Here is a 21,297-nt window from a genome sequence, read left to right as displayed (position 1 = left end):
GGTCCTTGTTCTTTGCTCGCTTCAACTTCACTCTACATTTCCATCCAGCAGACAAGAATATAAAGGCAGACGCGCTCTCCCGCTCATTCCTGTCTACCGATCAAGAGGAGGTGCCTCTGCTCATCATTGACCCCTCCAGAATAATGACTGTCACCTCAGTTGATCTGTCTCATCTTCCCCCTGGTTAGACCTTTGTGGCAGCTCCAGACAAGAGGTGGGTCTTACTCTGGGGTCATTTGTCCAAGCTGGCTGAACATGCCAGTCAGAGAAAGACGATTCTGCTAATTTCCCGACATTATTGGTGGCCGACTCTGCACAAGGATGTTGCGGATTTTGTCTCTGCTTGCTCTTCCTGCACCCTTAACAAAACGCCGACTGGTCGACTTCATCTTCTTCCCGTGCCTTCTGCTCCGTGGCAACATATTGCAATGGATTTCATCACGAATCTTCCTGTATCGGCCGGTTGTACTGTCATATAGGTGGCCGCTGACCGCTTCTCCAAGATGGCTCACTTCATTCCCTTGCCAAGTCTTCCTTCAGCCCCAGTGCTAAAAAAAGACTTCATCCTTCACATCTTCCGTCTCCACGGCCTACCTCTCCATATTATCTCGGATAGAGAAGTTCAGTTTACTTCACGCTTATGGAGAGTCACATGTAAGTTGCTGAATGTCGCTTTGGACTTCTCTTCAGCCTATCATCCTCAGGCCAATGGTCAGGTTGAGCATATCAATCAGATCTTCACTAGCTTCCTTTGGCATTTCGTTAACGCTCACCATAGCGACTGGGTGGAGCTCCTACCTTGGGCCAAATTTTCCTACAATAACCATGTGAGTGAATCTTCAGCCAAATCTCCATTCTTTGGGGTGTACAGTCAGCATCCCAATATTCCTTTTCTTGTTTCTACTTCTGTTGACAATCCTGCTGCGGAGTCTATCGTCAGAGACTTTTAGGTGATTATGGAGGACACGAAAACGGCACTGCTACAATCCTCTGAGCGGATGAAGAAACATGCTGATAAGAGACGTCTGGACCTGCCTCTATTCCGTCCGGGGGACAAGGTATGGCTTTCCTCCAAGTATGTCCATCTCCAGATACCTTCTTACAAGTTGGGTCTGCAGTTCATTGATCCGTTCGAGATTCTGAGCCAAATTAATCCAGTGGCGTACAAGTTGAAACTCCCTGCCTCGTTACGGATCCCCAACTTCTTCCATGTGTCTGTCCTCAAGCCTGTTGTCCTCAATCCTTTCTCTGATGATCCGGGTACTGCCTCAGCTACAGTCAGTTTGGCTATATAGAGGGTAAGAGGAAAAACTTTTTTTCTTGTGGATTGGAAGGGGTTTGGTCCTGAGGAGAGGTCATGGGAGCCCAGAGAGAACATTCCTCTTCAACATGCTGCTCTTCTCCTGGAAAAATTTCTTGCAGGCTTGAGGAAAAGAGGGCATAAAGGGGGGGTACTGTAGTGCCGGCGTTTCTGCCTCCTGAATCTGACCCCCATGCCGCCACGGCCCCGGCCTGCCATCCTCCACTCCTCCTCCTGGCTCTCCTTCCCTGCTCGCCCGGGGTGCGTGCGCCGTGCACAGATCCCTGGGCACTGTGCCTAGAATGTCCTAAAATGTCCCCGGCCAATGGCCGGAGGACATCAGTTATTTAAGGCACCTCCTCCAAAATGGAAATGCCTGAGCAATGTTGTGGTTTGTTTGCATTAAACTGTCTCTCCAGTCCTCAGGTTCCTGTGTTGCCTGCCAGCCTGTCTATCAGCCTTACCCGCCAGCCTGACTACCAGCCGTGCCCGCCAGCCTGACTACTAGCTATGCCCACCTTCCTGACTACTAGCCATGCCTGCCTGCCAGACTACAAGACGTTACCGCCTATCTGTCTTCCAGCGCTGCCAGTCCACCCACTGTGTCTGTTAGCTTCAGCTGTCAGTTCCGTGGGAGTCGCCTGCTCTCGCACAAGGTCAGTCCCAGAGTGGCATCTGGTCCACCTTCCCGGTCCCTCCTTGGTTCACGGAGTCGAATAAGCCGCCATGTAGCCAGGGTCGGTCCAGGTTGGCACTTAGTTACGCCCCTCTGGTCCCACCTTGTACCACGGCACAGTGGTTCCACCATCCGGACCCGTAACACAATGATAAAGCTACTTTATCAGGGTGACTATCACTGTCAAACTCCTAAATTCAATCAGTAAAGAATAATTCAACTTTTATCACTGTGTATACAGTATTAGTGCTGTTTTAATTGCAAGCAAATAGGTGAAGGCCTGGAACCTAAAACACCCATTGAACACTTGAAAAACCCTCCTCAAGTGACAGTGTTATGACTGTATAAGCACACTCACACGAGTAACATACAAACCAGGAGAGACAAACACCTAAACACAACTGGTCCCTGTTCAGACTAGGAAAGTCTGTAATCTGACCCAGATTTGTCCCTGAGTAACTGTAGAGATTGGCACCTTAATTAAATGAAGTGGTGCCCCCACGTCAACTTGCTCTTAATGTTCTTAACTGCATCCTCTCTATAACCAATGTGCAACACTAAAACAATAATAACTATAAAGTTAAATATCCAAAAATCTGAGGAAACAGCACAGGCCTGTGGACATATTCACACAGACAAACAGGAAAGACCAAACAAATTAAAAATAATCACACAACAAACGGAATACGTGGAAAACTTCCCAGACCATAAACGTGAAAGAAAGGATAGGGTACTGGGGAGGAAGACACACAAACAAACCTTTGGAAAAGCAACAGAAATTAACAATGAAAGATAATCCCTAGCAGAGGAGCTGGATCTCCAAACATCATCTGCCTTGAAATATAGCCAGCAAAGACTGCATGTGCCATGAGAATATATATTGCCCCTCCCAAGATGTGATAGGACAAACCAAATGAGGTAATGAATACATCTGCACAGAAGCAAAACAGCAAAGCAAAGTAAAATAAAGACAAGAACAGTATCACCAGTTGGGCAGAGGCAAAACAGGCTGTTGTCCAATAGAGAGAGAAACTAACCACAAAGCCAGAGGTCACAGGATCGAGCCCCAATGTCGAGCAATGACAGATAGGAGTACTCTTTTCATGACTGAGCACACATAGTTGAGTTTGTATTCAATAGAAAACATAGATTTTGAAGATTCAAATATAATAAAAGCTGATGGGACAAATGTCGCGCCCCCAGGGGCCTTACTGTTTGGGGACAGTATATATGTATATATCACGGTGGCTGGCCCAGGGCGGACAGTGCACAAAAGGGGTAGCGATTACTAATAAAGTTCGGAGAAATTCGTGACGCCACCTGTGGTGTCTGGTGAAGGTCACCAGCGCTGCAGCAGTACTCTGAGGCAGGTGACAAGGCAGCTAAAGATGGTACAGCTCCCCACAGGTGGAGCGGGCCTCAGGGCAGTGTGGATAGATAGATGGTGGGTGCGCTGGGCATTGTTGTGCAGGTAGAGAACGCAGCAGGAGTAACGATCAGAGACAGGGGGTTTTGCTTCGTTAACTTTACTGGTACAGCTGGTAGATATGGTCCAGGGTACTCTTGGTGAAGAGCGCACTTTTGGACTTCTCCCCAGGGAGCGGGTATAAGGCCTCCTGATCCGTGTCTGCCTCTGTGTAAGCTCCTGGCCAGCCTGCAACTGTGCCTAGCTTATGTGTCTTGCTTTACAATTCAGAGGTTCATATACAACAGTCATAAGTAACATAGCTAAAGATAATACAATTATTAAAGCAAAATCAATGACGACCCTGCCCGTAAGAGCTTAGAATCTACAATGAGGTGGGGGTGACACAAAGTACAGGGGTTTATTTACAATGATGGTCCAGCCTTCTTGAGGGGATAAGGGATAGATAAAGGCTGCATGAGCTCGTCACCAGCCAGTATTTTTAGTGATTTTGGATGCGGTGGAGTTTGGTGGAGACTTATGTTTGGAGAAATAATGAATGGGCTATAAAAATATAAAAGGACTTCGATTAGGGAACATGATAGGCCAGCCTAAACAGGTGTGTTTTTAGGGAGGGAGAAATAATGAATGGGCTATAAAAACATAAAAGGACTTCAATTAGGGAACGTCATAGGCCAGCCTAAACAGGTGTGTTTTTAGGGAGCGCCTAAAACTGTGTAAGTTGTGGTTCGTCCTAATTTCTCGGGGTAGAGCATTCCAAAGAATAGGTGCAGCTTGGGAGAAGTCTTGGAGGCGGGTGTGGGAGGTACGAATTAGTGAGGATGTTAGTCGAAAGTCGCTTGAAGAGCATAGAGAACAGGTAGGATGATAAACAGAAATGAGGGAGGATATGTAGAGGGGTGCTGTACTGTGGAGAGCTTTGTGGGAGAGAACAAGCAATTTAAATTAGATCCTATAATGTATGAGCAGCTAGGGCAATGACTGGCATAGAGCGGAAGCGTCTGAGTAACGATATGAGCCCCCACATAGCATCCTATATACAGTTAATTTTAACATTGAGAGATAGAATATCCCCCCCAATAAATCAAGAAAATCACATTGTACAAATTAGAGCATTTTTTTTGCATTTTGCAGTGAGAAATAAGTATTTGATCCCCTACAAACCATTATGAGTTCTGGCTCCTACAGACCCGTTAGACCATGGGTCTCAAACACGCGGGCCGCATGCGGCCCCTCCGGCTGCTTCTTGCGGCCCGCAGGCACAGACCCCGTAACGATCGCGGCTCTCTCCAGCCGCCGCCGACATCAGCGCTGTAGTGCAGTGTATTGCCGTGCAGAGACCGGCTCTCTGCACAGCAATATCAGTGTCAGCCGCCGGCCTATCAGAGGCCAGCAGCTGACATCTGCGTCCCAGCGCAGCAGCGTATTACATCACTGCCATGTACAGAGGTCAGCTGCTGGCCTCTGATAGGCCGGCGGCTGGCACTGGTATTGATGTGCAGAGAGCCGGTCTCTGCGCGGCAATACACTGGACTACAGCGCTGATGTCGGCGGCTGCTGGAAAGAGCCGCGATCGTTACGGGGTCTGTGCCTGTGGGCCACAGGTGCAGAAAGAACGCTGAGGGAACGTAGGACAGGTGAGAATCTTTTTTTTTTCCTTTGTCATGTGAAATACAGCACAGGGGGACCCTGACCGCAGTATGGGGGGACGGGGACTGCAGTATGGGGGGACGGGGACCGCAGTATGGGGGGACGGGGACCGCAGTATGGGGGGACCCTGACCGCAGTATGGGGGGGACACTGACCGCAGTATGTTGGGGACCCTGACCGCAGTATGGGGGGGACCCTGACCACAGTATCGGGGGGGACCCTGACCACAGTATCGGGGGGGAATCTGACCACAGTATGGGGGGATGGGGACCCTGACCGCAGTATGGGGGGAACTGGATGGGGGACCATGTCTGCAAGATAAGGACCAGGATGGGGGACCATGTCTGTAATATGGGGGACCATGTCTGTAATATGGGGGACCTGGATGGGAGACCATGTCTGCCATATGAGGGACCATGTCTGCAATATGGAGCACTATGTCTGCAATATGGAGGACCATGTTTGTAATATGGGGGACCTGGATGGGGGACCTGGATGGGAGACCATGTCTGCAATATGGGGAACCTGGATGGGAGACCATGTCTGCAATATGGGGAACCTGGATGGGAGACCATGTCTGCAATATGGGGAACCTGGATGAGAGACCATGTCTGCAATATGGGGAACCTGGATGGGAGACCATGTCTGCAATATGGGGAACCTGGATGGGAGACCATGTCTGCATTAGGGGGGACCTGGATGGGAGACCATATCTGCAGGATGGGAGACCATGTCTGCATTATGGGGGACCTGGATGGGAGACAATGTCTGCAATATGGGGAACCTGGATGGGAGACCATGTCTGCAATATGGGGAACATGGATGGGAGACCATGTCTGCATTATGGGGGACCTGGATGGGAGACCATATCTGCAGGATGGGAGACCATATCTGCAGTATGGGGGACCTGGATGGGATACCATGTCTGCAGTATGGGGGACCTGGATGGGAGACCATGTCTGCAGTATGGGGGACCTGGATGGGAGACCATGTCTGCAGTATGGGGGACCTGGATGGGAGACCATGTCTGCAGTATGGGGGACCTGGAGGGGAGACCATGTCTGCAGTATGGGGGACCTGGAGGGGAGACCATGTCTGCAGTATGGGGGACCTGGAGGGGAGACCATGTCTGCAGTATGGGGGGACCTGGAGGGGAGACCATGTCTGCAGTATGGGGGACCTGGATGGGAGACCATGTTTGCAGTATGGGGGACCTGGATGGGAGACCATGTCTGCAGTATGGGGGACCAGGATGGGAGACCATGTCTGCAGTATGGGGGACCTGGATGGGAGACCATGTTTGCAGTATGGTGGACCTGGATGGGAGACCATGTCTGCAGTATGGGGGACCAGGATGGGAGACCATGCCTGCAGTATGGGGGACCTGGATGGGAGACCATGTCTGCAAAATGAGGACCAGTTCAAAAGGTGTATAGAAAATAAAATGGTATCACTAGAAATGTCACTTTGTCATGCAAATAATGTGGCCCCCCAAATTAAATGTTTTTCCGTGTGCGGCCCATATGCCCAGCTGAGTTTGAGACCCCTGCGTTAGACGCTCATAATCAACTCGTTACCTGCATTAAAGACAGCTGTCTTACACAGTCACTTGTATAAAAGACTCCTGTCCACAGACTCAATTAATCAGTCAGACTCTAACCTCTACAACATGGGCAAAACCAAAAAGCTTTTCTAAGGCTGTCAGGGACAAGATCATAGACCTGAACAAAGCTGGAATGGACTACTGGAATGGTGCTTTTCTGCTGAAGGGAAGATGGATAGGGTCATGTATCGAAAGATTTTGGCCAACAACCTCCTTCCCTCAGTAAGAGCATTGAAGATGGGTCAGGGCTGGGTCTTCCAGCAAGACAATGACCCAAAACATACAGCCAAGGCAACAAAGGAGTGGCTCAAATAGAAGCACAGTAAGGTCGTGGAGTGGCCTAGCCAGTCTCCAGACCTTAATCCCATAGAAAACTTATGGAGGGAGTTGAAGCTCCGAGTTGCCAAGTGACAGCCTCAAAATCTTATTGATTTAGAGATAATCTGCAAAGAGGAGTGGACCAAAATTCCTCCTGACATTTGTGCAAACCTCATCATCAACTACAAAAATAGTCTGACTGCTGTTCTCGCCAACAAGGGTTTTGCCACCAAGTATTAAGTGTTTTTTGCCAGAGGGATCAAATACTTATTTCTCATTGCAAAATGCAAAAAAATTATCTAATTTATACAATGTGATTTTCTTGATTTTTTTTTGGTTATTCTATCTCTCAATGTTAAAATTAACCTACCCTTAAAATTATAGACTGCTCATGTCTTTGTCAGTGTGCAAACTTATAAAAGCAGCAAGGGATCAAATACTTATGTCCCCCACTGTATGTTATAAGACCCCACATAGCCTCCTCATATATAGTGTGAGCCCTGCCCCCACATAGCCTCTTTATATACAGTCTGAACCCCCACATAGATTGTCTATATACAATATGAGCCCCCACATGACCTCCTATTACACAGTGACATGTAAAAGCCTGGGCACCCCTGGTTAACCCCTTAATGACTGGAACATTTTCCGTTTTTGTTTTTTGCTCCAGAGCCATAACTTTTTTATTTTTTGGTCATTATGGCCATGTGAGGTTTTTTTTTTGCAGGACGAGTTGTACTTTTGATCGACGTCATTGGTTTTACCATATAGTCTACTGAAAAATGGGAAAAAAATTCCAAGTGCTGTGAAATTGCAAAAAAAGTGCAATTCCACAGTTGTTGATTGTTTTTTTTTCACCACGTTCACTGAATGCTAAAACTGACCTGCCATTATTATTCTTATAATTCTCCAGGTCATTACAAGTTTGTAGACACCAAACATGTATAGGTTCTTTTTCATTTAAGTGGTGAAAAAAAAATCCAAAGTTTGGTAAAAAAAAAAAAATGGCACCATTTTCTGAGACTCATAGCGTCTCCATTTTTCGTGATTCGGAGCCGGTTGAGGGCCTGTTTTTTGCTCGCCGAGCTGACGTTTTTATTGATACCATTTTGGGGTAGATCTAATGTTTTGATCGCTCGTTATTGCATTTTATTGCAATGTTGCGGCGACCAAAAAAAATTAATTCTGCTGTTTAGAATTTTTTTCTCGTTACGCAGTTTACCGATCGGATTAATTATTTTTTAATTTTAGAAAATTGGGTGATTCTGAACACGGTGATACCAAATATGTGTATGTATATGTGTTTTTTATTTTATTGTTTTATCTTGAATGGGGCAAAAGGGGTGATTTAAACTTTTATATTTTATTTATATTTTTCATATTTTTAAAAACTTTTTTTTACATTTTGTTTGCTTCAATTGTGTCCATGGGAGACTAGAAGCAGCACTTGCCTGATCGGCTCTGCTACATTCAGGCGATTAGCAGATCGCCTGTATGTAGCAGATTTTCTCACTTGCTATGAGCGCCGACCACTGGGCAATCTGGACATGACAACCACAGGGGTCATCTGCAGACCTTGGTTTGTCATGGCAGCCAATCGGTGACCCACGATCATGTGACGGGGTCACCGATGGGCGATGTAAGTGACGCGCTTCCGTCGCGGCGCTGTTAAATGATGCTGTCAGAGATTGACAGCGGCATTTAACTACTTAACAGCTGCGGGTGGATCGCGAATCCACCCACGGCTGTTGAAGGCTCATGTCAGCTGTATAAATCAGCTGACTTGTGCCCAGTTTAGTGCGGGCTCAGTGCCGGAGCCCGCGCTGAACTGGGGGTTAAGACGTGGTGCATACTATTACGTACCTCGTTGTAAAGGGGTTAACATTACTGTTATTGTGAAAAGTTAAGCAAGTTGAAGATTAAGTGATCTCTAAAAGGTCTAAAATTAAAGAGAACACATTTCCTTTGTATTTAAGGAAAATTAATATTTTCATTTTTTACATTTTAAAACTTACGAAAAGGAAAATGGTCCAATGCAAATGAGTCGGTCGACAGGGGTAGGGGTACTCGGATACCGGGATGGATGGGTTACTTCTGTGGGGATCACGGTTGGTCAGTTCCCGGTTCCGTGCCCTGGACCATCAGTAAAGGGATGGGGGTCAGGATGATGGGAGTATTGTGTCCTGACGCCTCTTGTGGTAACTGGTAAAATCAGTTACCAGCGCTGTGTATGGTTGCTGAGGTGACCAGCATACGGCTTGTACGAACGCTATAGGCAGTAATGTCAAAGTAGGCACACACACACATTAAGTCTTTGTTTCAGTACCTTTCTTTTACTGATGTGCGGTAACAGGTACAGTTCAGGAGGGTAACCAGGTTTTCGGTGCAGGTAGAGATATTCACTCTGGAGATTTGTGAGGCCTCCTCTAACACTGTGTGCATTGTTTGGGGTCAGTCCTGCCTTAAGCTGAACCTGCCACCTTTTACTTTCTTTGGGGTCCTTCTCCACAACTGACAATGAGGACCTTTCCTTGGGGCTACCAATTCTCTTTCTGGGCCCCTGGTCCTATACTTGGTCCAGTTTGGCAACTCTTTCCCCTTCGTCTTCAGGGGGAGTAGATCCTCCTGATCTGTCCGGGTTTTCTATGCTATTCCTGAATTAATAGCAATCTGGGACTCCGGTGTCCGGGTGAGCTAAAGGGATAATAGTTTTATCTCTTTCTTTCTCCTTCTAGCCTCCATCCCTCTCTCTAGGGCGCTTTCACAACACAGACCTGTTTCCTAGTTCAGGGCTTCACTGGTCCTCAGCCAACAGCTCTCTGTCTCTCTCTCCTCCTTCGCACCTCTCAAGACTAACTGCGGCTTTTGCTGTCTCCCTGGAAACTGACTCCTCCCCTCGGACCTGGGGTGGAAGGTGTTGTGTGTGCCTAAGTGTACATCTCTCCCTGCACCTATGGATCCTGTGGTAATCCCCCGCAGGGGTGCCACATTAATGTTTAGGCTCCCTGTATGGTTGGTTGGTTAGTGCCTAGTAGCACCCCCTTTTGAAAGTATCACAGGTTGTAAATGCTTTTTGTAGCCAGCCAAGAGTATTTCAATTATTGTTAGAAGGATTTTCATCCATTTTTCCTTGGAAAATTCTTCCAGTTCTGTGAAATTCCTGGGTCATCTTGTATGCACTGCTATTTTGAGGTCTAGCCATAGATCTTCAATGCTGTTTAGATCAGGGGACCATGAGGGCCATTGTAAAACCTTCGGCCTGCGCCTTTTGAGGCAGTCTATTGTGGATTTTGATGTGTTTTTAGGATCATTATACATTTGTACTGTAGAAGCCATCCTCTTTTCAATTTAAGATTTTTTACAGATAGTTTTCTGTTTGCATCAAGAATTTGTCCATTCTTCCCTCTACCCGTAAAATGTTCCCCATGCAATTGGCTGCAACACACCCCCATGCTTAATGGTTGGCAAGATCTTCTTTTCTTGAAATTCTGTGCCTTTTTTCTCCACACATATTTGATCAATGTGGCCAAAGAGTTCTATTTTAACCTCTTTGGTCCACAGGACTTTTTTCCAAAATGCATCAGGCTTTTGACACTGAATTTTATGGTGAGGATGCAGGGGAGGTATTCTTCTGGTGACTCTTCCATGAAAGACACATTTGTGCAGGGATCTCTGAACAGTAGAACAATGTACTGCAACTCCAGAGTCTGCTAAATCTTTCTGAAGGTCTTTTGCAGTCAAGAGGAAGCACTAATTTGCCTCTCAAGCTATAGCATAGTAAACATGGGATGTAAAAAGAAAAATAGTACTCTGCTCACCTGTTACCGTCATCCCCTTAGCTTATCATACAGTCCTTCATAATTCTTCTTTTCTCATTTCTCCATCAAGCTCATCCTCTTTAGACTCTTCACATCAGGTCAGAGCTTGTGGCTTTACTAGGCTTCATATGTCTTGTGCACAGTACATCACTCAAGTAACTCACTGAAGAGGATGCGCCCAATGGGGTAAAGAGAAAACAAGACGCACATGAGCGATGGGACAGGTGAAGTGTGAAGTATTATTATTTAGTTTTGGCTTTTTTGCCTGGCCTTCTATGGTATTTTTGTAAATTCACTCAAATAAATTGAGACCCAAATTATCATAAAGTGGTGGCATATTCTATTCTTTAAAGCTATTCCCTTGTTTGTGCAGTGTAGTTGGTGTAGCAGAAGGCACAACATTCTGATAGATCCATCTGCTAAATGATACCACCACACTATATGAATCCAATCAATTTCTACACAATGGGGTCTGCCATGATTAATTTTCAGCCTCATACACTCAAAAATGTTCTTCCTTTGAATTCTGTTGACAGAGAACCTAAAAAGAGACCCTAAACCAAATGCAAACTTATCCTAATGATTGTAATAAATGTAAATCTCTTGTAAAGATTTGTTTTCATTGTCTTCCAAAAATGGTGTATATTAAAATAGAAAAATAAAATTAAGTTCTAGCAGTTGAATAATTTTTATAAATAATAGGGCAAAATGTATCAAAATGCATGCAGGGCAAAAGAGGAAAATGAAAGCAAAAAATGCCACTGGTAAATATAAGCAATTTTTAACTTTTTCCTTCTAAGAAATTTGTTAAATCCCCACCTTCATTTTGCATGTAGGAGTTCTTACCTTCTCATACCAAGCCAGAAATGGTGTTTCAGCAAATAATTTTTCTAACCTTAAAGGGAAAATGTAGATATTCTTATAAATTGAGAGGCTTGGATATTGTTCCCGAGCTTTCTTCTCATCATCTTCAGTGACTATGTCTCCAAGTCCTTTCATGAAGAAGACCACTGGTCGGTCCGGATACACTCGAGCCGCTGATTCAATTGAACACAAAACCAAGGATGGTTCATCCATTCTGTCTGTGGTTTCTACAAATAAGATACCATTTCCTTTCTGAAGAACATCCCTTATAAATACATAGTCATAATTGAATGTTTGGTTAATATTGTAGCTGGTTGCATTCACTGCTTTTGAAGAGTATAATATCAAACCTCTGTGAATTAAGGAGTCTAGGATAAACATGCCTTTTTGTTTTATGGTGTTTCTGGTAAAAAAGATTACAGTTGCTATAAAAAGCAAAATAGTAAAAATTCTTAGTTGTTTCAACATAGCTGTGATGTCCTACGATATCTGTATGGGAAGAAAAAGTGACATAATTAGGCGCAATTAAAGTGGTCCAACAGTTTATAAAAGTATCTTTGATAAACAGGCTCTGTGATAATAATGGTCCACAAATGTCCTCCAAAACCAACCACAAGTAGTGGTGACTTAGTAGCCCATCATTTGCCATTAGGGTCTATTTTTTGTGGGTTAATTAACAAATAACCTATTATGTGTCCCATGTAGTGATGGGGGAGTATGCTTGCTACTGCTCGGTGCTCGCCCGAGCATCTCACTGCTCGAAATGATCAACGCTCGCCGACTATTTCCGGGGTTGCTCGGCAGGAGCTCGGGTCTCCTCCCTGCATGTTTGGCGCTCTTTACAGAGCCAATGAACATGCAGGGATTGCCTGCCACTCACTGTAATGCCGTAGCCATGTTGGTTGTGGCATTACAGTGATTGGCTGGCCGCATAGCGTCATCAGATCGGTATAAGACTTAGCGCCGCCATGCTCGTCACAGTCACTCCGGAATCAGACAGTGTAGGGAGAGCTGCTGGTGAGCTAGGGAGAGATTTGCTTGTTTCTAGTTAGTGTAGGTGTAATATACTGAAAATACTGCCATTTCTGGCATCCATTAAAAATTTGTTTCAGTGTGTCAGTGAAGCAATTGACACCAGTTTGCTGTTCAAAATAGTTACCTACGACCAGCTATTCAAAAGTGTGTTTTCTCCATCACACGGATCACATATACGTTTTCAGAAAATGCTGCCATTTCTGGCCTCCATTAAAAATTGGTTTCAGTGTGTCAGTGAAAGAATTGACATGAGTTTGCTGTTCAAAATAGTTACCTACAGGCCAGCTATTGAAAACTCTTTTCTCTGTCACACGGATCACATATACGTTTTCAGAAAATACTGCTATTTCTGGCCTCCATTAAAAAAAAATTTTCAGTGTGTCAGCAAAGTTTTTGAAACCGGTTTAATGTTCAAAATAGTTACCTACAGGCCAGGTATTTAAAACTGTGGTTTCTCCGTCACACGGATTACATATAACTTCGCTCCAAATTTAGCCATTTGTATTGAGTGTGAAAGATATTGTCCTCCAATTAAAATGGGCAAGGCGCGTGGCAAAGGACGGGGAACTGGACGTGATGGTGATGGTGCATGCAGAGGCTGAGGCCGAGGCCGTGGGCAAGCTGAAATTGTGCCACAACAAACACCCACATCTTCTCGCCCGACCTTCCTGTCCCAATTCCTAGGGGACCGAAGCACACCACTATTGAACCCAGAGCAGTGTCAAAAGGTTGTTGGTTGGATAGCGGATAATGCTTCCAGTCACTTTGCCACCACCACCACCACCACCCTGTCTTCCACAGGGTCAAGTTTCAGTAGCTGTGAGTCTGGAATGCATATTCCTCACCCTGATCCTCCTTCCTCCCACCATGCTGAGTGCCCGGAGACAACTGATCCCACACTTGGACACTCCAAAGAGCTGTTCACTTTTCCATTTATAGATTCGAGCATCTTACCCGGTCCACTTGAAGCAGGGAAAGAGGAGATCGCATGTAGTGATGCCCAAATATTTGAGCAGCCACAGTCACACGAAGGCGATGGTGGGAAAGTTTCACAAGAGGTGGATGATGATGAGACACAATTGCCAGAAAGTCAGGAGGAGGACCAGGGTGTGGAAGTGGAAGACGAGGTGGTGGATGATATAGTAACTGACCCAACCTGGCAAGAGGACATGCAGAGCAAGGACAGCAGCACACAGGGGGAGGGAGGTAGAGCACCCAAACAGGCAGGAAGAAGCAGTGTGGTGGCTGCAGACAGAAGGCAGGCAACTGTTCCCCATAACACCAACACAAAGGAAGTTGCCAGTACAACTGTTAGGTCTTCCCGAGTCTGGTTGTTTTTTAAAGACTCTGCCGATAACCCCAAAAAGGCCATTTGCACCACCTGCCAGGCCAGCATCAGCAGGGGTGGCAAAACTAGCAGCCTGACCACCACAAGCATGATCAGTCACATGGCAGCAAAGCACCTGACATTGTGGGTCGAACCCCAGGGTCCAGGAACAGTGTCTTCGGGTGGCACCACTGCTTCTTCCGCTGTTGTCATGCAAGCCAATCCCCTGTCCATAGTGCATGCGAAGATGCCTCCTGCCCTGCACCTGTCGTAGCAGCATCAGGAAGCACGTCCATGTCCTTGTCCCAGCACAGTGTTCAGTTGTCCATACCCCAGTCCCTGGAACGCAAGCGCAAATACGCAGCCAACACCCCACTATTAAATTCCCGCATTTCACGACTGCTTGCGCTCGAAATGTTGCCTTTTAGGCTTGTGGAGATGTAAGCATTCCGCAACCTGATGGCGGCGGCCGTCCCTCGGTACTCGGTCCCCAGCCGCCACTAATTCGCCTGGTGTGCCGTCTCCGCATTACACAAGCACGTGTCCTAAAATATTAGTCGTGCCCTCAACAATGCAGTTACCGGGAAAGTCCACCTAACCACAGACACGTGGACAAGTGCTTGTGGGCAGGGACGGTACATCTCGCTGACGGCACACTGGGTTAACATAGTGGAAGCCGGGACCCAGTTGGACACCAAGGATCACGGGCCCTAGGTCAATCAGGGTTGCCCCACAGTTTACTGCTCCTGCGCACCTCATCCTTCTAAGCCTCCTCGTCCTCTTTAGCATTCATCTCTGAAATGACTACATCAGTCACAAGCTGGAAGCACGGCAGCACTGCCTTGGCCAAGCGGCAACAGGCTGTGCTGAAGCTAATATGCTTAGGTGACAAACCGCACAATGCTGAGCAGTTGTGGACAGCTCTAAAAGAGCAGGCAGATCTATGGCTCACACCGCTGAACCTACAGCCAGGCATAGTCGTGTGTAACAATGGCCGGAACCTGGTGACGGTTCTGAGGCGAGGCGATGACGCCATAATTTGCACCACCATCCCGCTTCTCCGTCTTCTGAAATGCTCTCTGCTCACAATCAAAGAGGAGCATGATGAGATGGAGCAAGGAACCATACAGGGTGATTACACAAGTTCAGCCTCATCTCATTGGGGGACAATGAGGAAGAGGAGGAGGAGGAGGAACAGGAGCTAGTTTCATGCGCTACAGACGGTACTACCTGCACAGCTGTCATACCGTCTGTTCAGCGTGGATAGCCAGAGGACAGAGAGGAGGAGGAGGAGAGCATGGTCAGTCATCCTCTTGGTGAGGACACGGAAGTCTTGCCTGTTAGTAGTCTGGCACGCATTGCCGAGTTTGTTACGCTGCCTTTCCCATGACCCTTGCGTTCTCAAAATTTTGGCTGACAGTCATTACTGGTTGGTGACACTTCTAGACCCATGCTACAAGGAGAACTTTATATCTCTGTTCCTGAGGGGGACAGGTCTACAAAAATGGGGCTGTACCAGAAGGCCCTTGTTGTGGAACTATTAAAAAAATTCCCATCTGAAAACGCAGGCGGCAGAGTCCTCACTTCGTTGGACAACCAAGGAGTACAGGCGAGAGAGACACAACTTCAATCTAGCAGAGGCAGGGGAACACTGTCAAAGTTCTGGGAGAATTTTCTCAGCCCCTCCCATCGCACAGGCCCTGAGGCACGGGGTACTCTCACAAGGAGTGCAAAGTTTGGGAAGATGCAGAGGGAGTACCTTGCCGACTGTACCAACGTCCTCCGTGATTCCTTTGTGCCTTATAATAATTATTGTTAGTGGAGGGAGGACCTACTCATATTTCCTGCCTCCACTAACCTACCTGTGCCCGATATTGCAATTTCCATTTGTGGCTCAACCATTACTCCCCAGCAACAAGCCCGCTGTCTTGGGGTTGTTTTTGATTCAGATCTTTCCTTCACTCCTCACATCAAATCACTTGCTCGTTCATGTCATCTATACCTCAAAAACATCTCAAGAATCAGGACATTTCTCAACTTTGACTCGGCAAAAATTCTTACTGTAGCTCTTATTCATTTTCGTCTCGACTATTGAAACTCTCTACTAATTGGTCTCCCTCTTACTAAACTCTCCCCTCTCCAATCCGTCCTTAACGCAGCAGCAAGGATCATATTCCTCACTAACCGATACACTGATGCCTCTTCCCTGTGCCAGTCATTGTATTGGTTACCCATCCAATATAGAGTTCAACCTAAACTTATCACGCTTACCCACAAAGCGCTCCATGCTTCAGTACCCTCCTACATCTCCTCCCTTGTCTCAGTCTACCACCCTTCACGTGCCCTCCGTTCTGCCAATGACTTAAAACTAAAATCCTCCATAATCAGAACTTCCTACTCCCGTCTCCAAGATTTCTCGTGTGCTGTGCCAATTCTTTGGAATGCACTACCCAGGACAGTTCAATTAATTCCCAATACCCACAGTTTCAAGCGGACCCTAGAAACCCATTTCTTTAGACTGGCGTATCGCTTAAACACACTATCTGTCCGTCCCAGTTTTCCCCCATATTAAAATCTTCTTCAATTTCAGGTTCATACCATCCATATATTTAATAGCCTCGGTCAGGACTGTACACATACTGGCTGGCGACCAGTCCATGTATTATTATTTATCCTATTTAGTATAGCAAGGCTGCATTATACAATATACAGTACAGACCAAAAGTTTGGACACACCTTCTCATTTAAAGATTTTTCTGCATTTTTATGACTATGAAAATTGTACATTCACACTGAAGGCATCAAAACTATGAATTAACACATGTGGAATTATATACTTAACAAAAAAGTGTGAAGCAACTGAAAATATGTCTTATATTCTAGGTTCTTCAATGTAGCCACCTTTTGCTTTGATGACTGCTTTGCACACTCTTGGCATTCTCTTGATGATCTTCAAGAGGTAGTCACCGGAAATAGTCTTCCAACAATCCTGAAGGAGTTCCCAGAGATGATTAGCACTTGTTGGCCCTTTTGCCTTCACTCTGCGGTCCAGCTCACCCCAAACCATCTCGATTGGGTTCAGGTCTGGTGACTGTGGAGGCCAGGTCATCTGGCGTAGCACCCCATCACTCTCCTGCTTGGTCAAATAACCCTTACACAGCCTGGAGGTGTGTTTGGGGTCATTGTCCTGTTGAAAAATGGTCCAACTAAGCGCAAACCGGATGGAATAGCATGCCGCTGCAAGATGCTGTGGTAGCCATGCTGGTTCAATATGCCTTCAATTTTGAATAAATCCCCAACAGTGTCACCAGCAAAGCATCCCCACACCATCACACCTCCTCCTCCATGCATCACGGTGGGAACCAGGCATGTAGATTCCATCCGTTCACCTTTTCTGCGTCGCACAAAGACACAGTGGTTGGAACCAAAGATCTCAAATTTGGACTCATCAGACCAAAGCACAGATTTCCACTGGTCTAATGTCCATTCCTTGTGTTCTTTAGCCCAAACAAGTCTCTTCTGCTTGTTGCCTGTCCTTAGCAGTGGTTTCCTAGCAGGTATTTTACCATGAAGGCCTGCTGCACAAAGTCTCCTCTTAACAGTTGTTGAAGAGATGTGTCTGCTGCTAGAACTCTGTGTGGCATTGACCTGGTCTCTAATCTGAGCTGCTGTTAACCTGCAATTTCTGTGGCTGGTGACTCGGATAAACTTATCCTCAGAAGCAGAGGTGACTCTTGGTCTTCCTTTCCTGGGGCGGTCCTCATGTGAGCCAGTTTCTTTGTAGCACTTGATGGTTTTTGCAACTGCACTTGGGGACACTTTCAAAGTTTGCCCAATTTTTCGGACTGACTGACCTTCATTTTTTAAACTAATGATGGCCACTCGTTTTTCTTTACATAGCTGCTTTTTTCTTGCCATAATACAAATTCTAACAGTCTATTCAGTAGGACTATCAGCTGTGTATCCACCAGACTTCTGCACATCACAACTAATGGTCCCAACCCCATTTATAAGGCAAGAAATCCCACTTATTAAACCTGACAGGGCACACCTGTGAAGTGAAAACCATTTCCGGTGACTACCTCTTGAAGCTCATCAAGAGAATTCCAAGAGCGTGCAAAGCAGTCATCAAAGCAAAAGGTGGCTACTTTGAAGAATCTAGAATATAAGACATATTTTCAGTTGTTTCACACTTTTTTGTTAAGTATATAATTCCACATGTGTTAATTCATAGTTTTGATGCCTTCAGTGTGAATGTACAATTTTCATAGTCATGAAAATACAGAAAAATCTTTAAATGAGAAGGTGTGTCCAAACTTTTGGTCTGTACTGTATATACACTTTACCTTTTGTGTCTCCCCCATTTCCTCATAGACTGTAAGCTTGCGAGCAGGGCCCTCACTCCTTTTGATTTGAGAAATGCTTATTCTGTATTGTTTGTATAAGTCCCCCCTAAAATTGTAAAGTGCTGCGGAATATGTTGGCGCTATAAAAAAAAAAAAATTATTATTATTATTATAATAATTATTATTGGGTATTCAAGCTGGATACATGGAATGAACTGGCTCTCTACGCTTTGGAGGTCCTGGCCTGCCCTCCCATCAGCGTTTTATCAGAGAGGGTTTTTAGTGCCGCTGGTGGAATTATAACTGATAAGCGCATCCGCCTGTCAACTGAAAATGCTGAAAGGCTGACTCTTATAAAAAATGAACAAGGGCTTGATTGGGCCAGACTTCTCAACACCACCGAATGATAGCAGCGTAACAAACTCCAATCCAGTGTCATTTTTGTGAGGTGTATTCCCATGCATCTCTTCACACCCACACATGGGTATACGCTTCCTGATTTTGGCTATTTGCTCTTGTCCTCCTCCTTCTCCTCATCCTCATCCTCCACCACCATATCACCAGGGTGACCATGGTCCGTGATGCAACACCCACATCATTTTTTTAAAGGGTGTTTATGATGCTCGTAAAATATTTTTTATACAGTATGTTCATGTATACCCCCCAGGGGTAAATGTTTGTCAGCCCTTTCACTTAGCGCATGGACATTACAAGTATAGGAGACCCACTCCTTTCTAATGGGAGCATTTTTATGAGGCCCTCCCGCTTATTGGCAGCCCTTGCATTCACTGCATTGGCAAACATATAAGTCATTACCCTGGAAAGGATGTTCCTTAACATATTTCCCAGGAAAATCCATTTTGGTTTCGTTTTTGTATGTTTTATTGTGAATCCATAAAAGTGGCGTAATACCTCTGACAACGTTGTTGACAGAAGTGACCTGGGAGTCAGAAATGCTTCAAGGGGTCTTCCCCATGCTGTTCGCATGTCATTTGAGCACTGTTCACATTAATCTGGGCAATTTTTAGGCCCTCTGCAGACCACCGAGGAGACCGCCTGAAAAATACTCGAGTTTCCCATAGACTTACATTGGGCTCGTTGCTCGAGTCGAGCACCCGAGTATTCCAATGTGCTTGACCCGAGCATCGAGCATCCAAGCATTTTAGTGCTTGCCCATCACTAGTCCCATATATACAAGAATGTCAACTAATATTACAATATTCTTAAAAGTGTATGTGGAAATCAGCTGATGTTCTTTATTGGTTCCAAGAAACATGAACCTGACACAATGAGTTGGTCCAATATTAAAACATTAACTGGAGTAGAACAAATCATTTAGTAGAACAAATACTGATCACGAGAACATCAATTCCAAGTAAGGCTGAGCTGATATTGCAATCTGATGAGAGTGGCACTGAGTTCCAGATAACTTCCTAAAAACATTATAATTTTGTTTCATCTTTTGTCTTATTCAGTACATGGTTGTTAATGTTTATAATGCTGTGTGCAAAATCTACAGTCACGCAGCCAATGGTATATTTAGTGGCTGGTTTAATTCTTATGTCTTTGGTCAACTTAAAGAAGCACTCCTCCCATCAAAGTTTCTATTCCCTTAATATATTGCAGTCATCATATTAGTTGAATTCTTCTATGCTCTATGTAGAAACATGAAGTGTCTTTTCCCTGCATGACTCATCAAACACTGCAAAAGTCCCTGGCATGGGAAGGAGGGAGCAGGTAGGTTAGGAGTTGAAGAGGGGAATGAATCATGCTGGAAAAGAGACTGTTTTTACATAGAGCAGAGAAAAGATAAGAATTAAGTGGGTGAAAAGGCAAAATGAGCAATGGTAAGTACACATTGCCATATAATATGATGATTGCCTTATATTAAGAGGATAAAAGCTTTGATGGGAGGAGCGCTTCCTTGAGACCTGATGAACACAGCCATATATAAACCCACACACGGCAGCACAGCAACTGTGATCAGGGCCGTACATAGAAGTCATGGGGCCCCATAGCAGAAGCTCTAATTGGGCCCCCCCCACAAAAAATAAATATTTGTCTGTGTCACAGAAGAGCAGATCTCATAACTTTCCAGCCTTTACATAGAAATTTTCCTCCTTCTGAAGTCGTAGATTCCTCCTTCATTGCCCCATAAAGTATGATGCCAACAAAAGTGCCCCCCAAACAGTATGATACTCCTATGGTGCATTCCTCCACATGCACAGTATAATGACCCTATTATACCCCACTTCAACTCCCACGGCAAAGTATGGTGACGCTAACGCAGTATAATCCCCCAACTGTGAACCCCACAGAGCCCCCCATACACTCTCATGGCCCCCACACAGCCCTCCAAACAGTATAATGGCCCCCACACAGCCCTCCAAACAGTATAATGGACCCCACACAAACCTTCACACTGTATAATTGCTTTCATACAGTATAATGGCCCCCCACATAGCCCTCAAATATTATAATGGCCCAACATAGCCTTCCATATAGTATAATACACCACCAATAATCTTCCATATAGTATAATGCGCCCCCATAACCCTCCATAAAGTATAATGCTCCCCCCATAATCCTCCCTATAGTATAATGCGCCCCCATAATCCTCCATATAGTATAATGCGCCCCCCATAATCCTCCATATAGTATAATGAACTTCCCATGGTCCTCCATAGAATATAATGCACTCCCCATAGTCCTCCATACAGTATATTACACACCCCATAGGGTAAAATGCAGCCCCCATATAGTATAATGCACGCCACAGTCCTGCAGTATTATGGGCACCATGTACTCACTGATTTTAAAATACCGTATATTTTAAATAAACTGACCCGAATATAAGCTGAGGCCCCTAATTTTACCACATAAAAATGGGAAAACCTATTGACTTGAGTATAAGCCTAGGGTGGGAAATGCAGC

At 45.5% G+C, this 21,297-nt stretch overlaps 1 protein-coding gene across 3 annotated transcripts in view; it reads right to left on the bottom strand.

The window, feature by feature from the left end:
• LOC141258970 (alpha-1,4-N-acetylglucosaminyltransferase-like) overlaps nt 1-21,297 on the bottom strand; it is an 86,275-nt gene that overhangs the window by 11,542 nt on the left and 53,436 nt on the right. For all 3 annotated transcript variants that reach the window (XM_073674303.1, XM_073674304.1, XM_073674305.1), the window contains exon 2: nt 11,638-12,144. In XM_073674303.1, coding sequence (XP_073530404.1) covers nt 11,638-12,123 — 486 coding nt within the window. In that variant the 5' untranslated portion in view covers nt 12,124-12,144. The remainder of the gene's footprint in view (nt 1-11,637; nt 12,145-21,297) is intronic.

This window comes from Phyllobates terribilis, unplaced genomic scaffold (genome assembly GCF_046119375.1).
Source record: "Phyllobates terribilis strain yellow unplaced genomic scaffold, ASM4611937v1 Scaffold_3__8_contigs__length_932513732, whole genome shotgun sequence".
Lineage (NCBI taxonomy): Eukaryota > Metazoa > Chordata > Amphibia > Anura > Dendrobatidae > Phyllobates > Phyllobates terribilis.
This window is presented reverse-complemented; position numbering and strand designations above follow the sequence as displayed.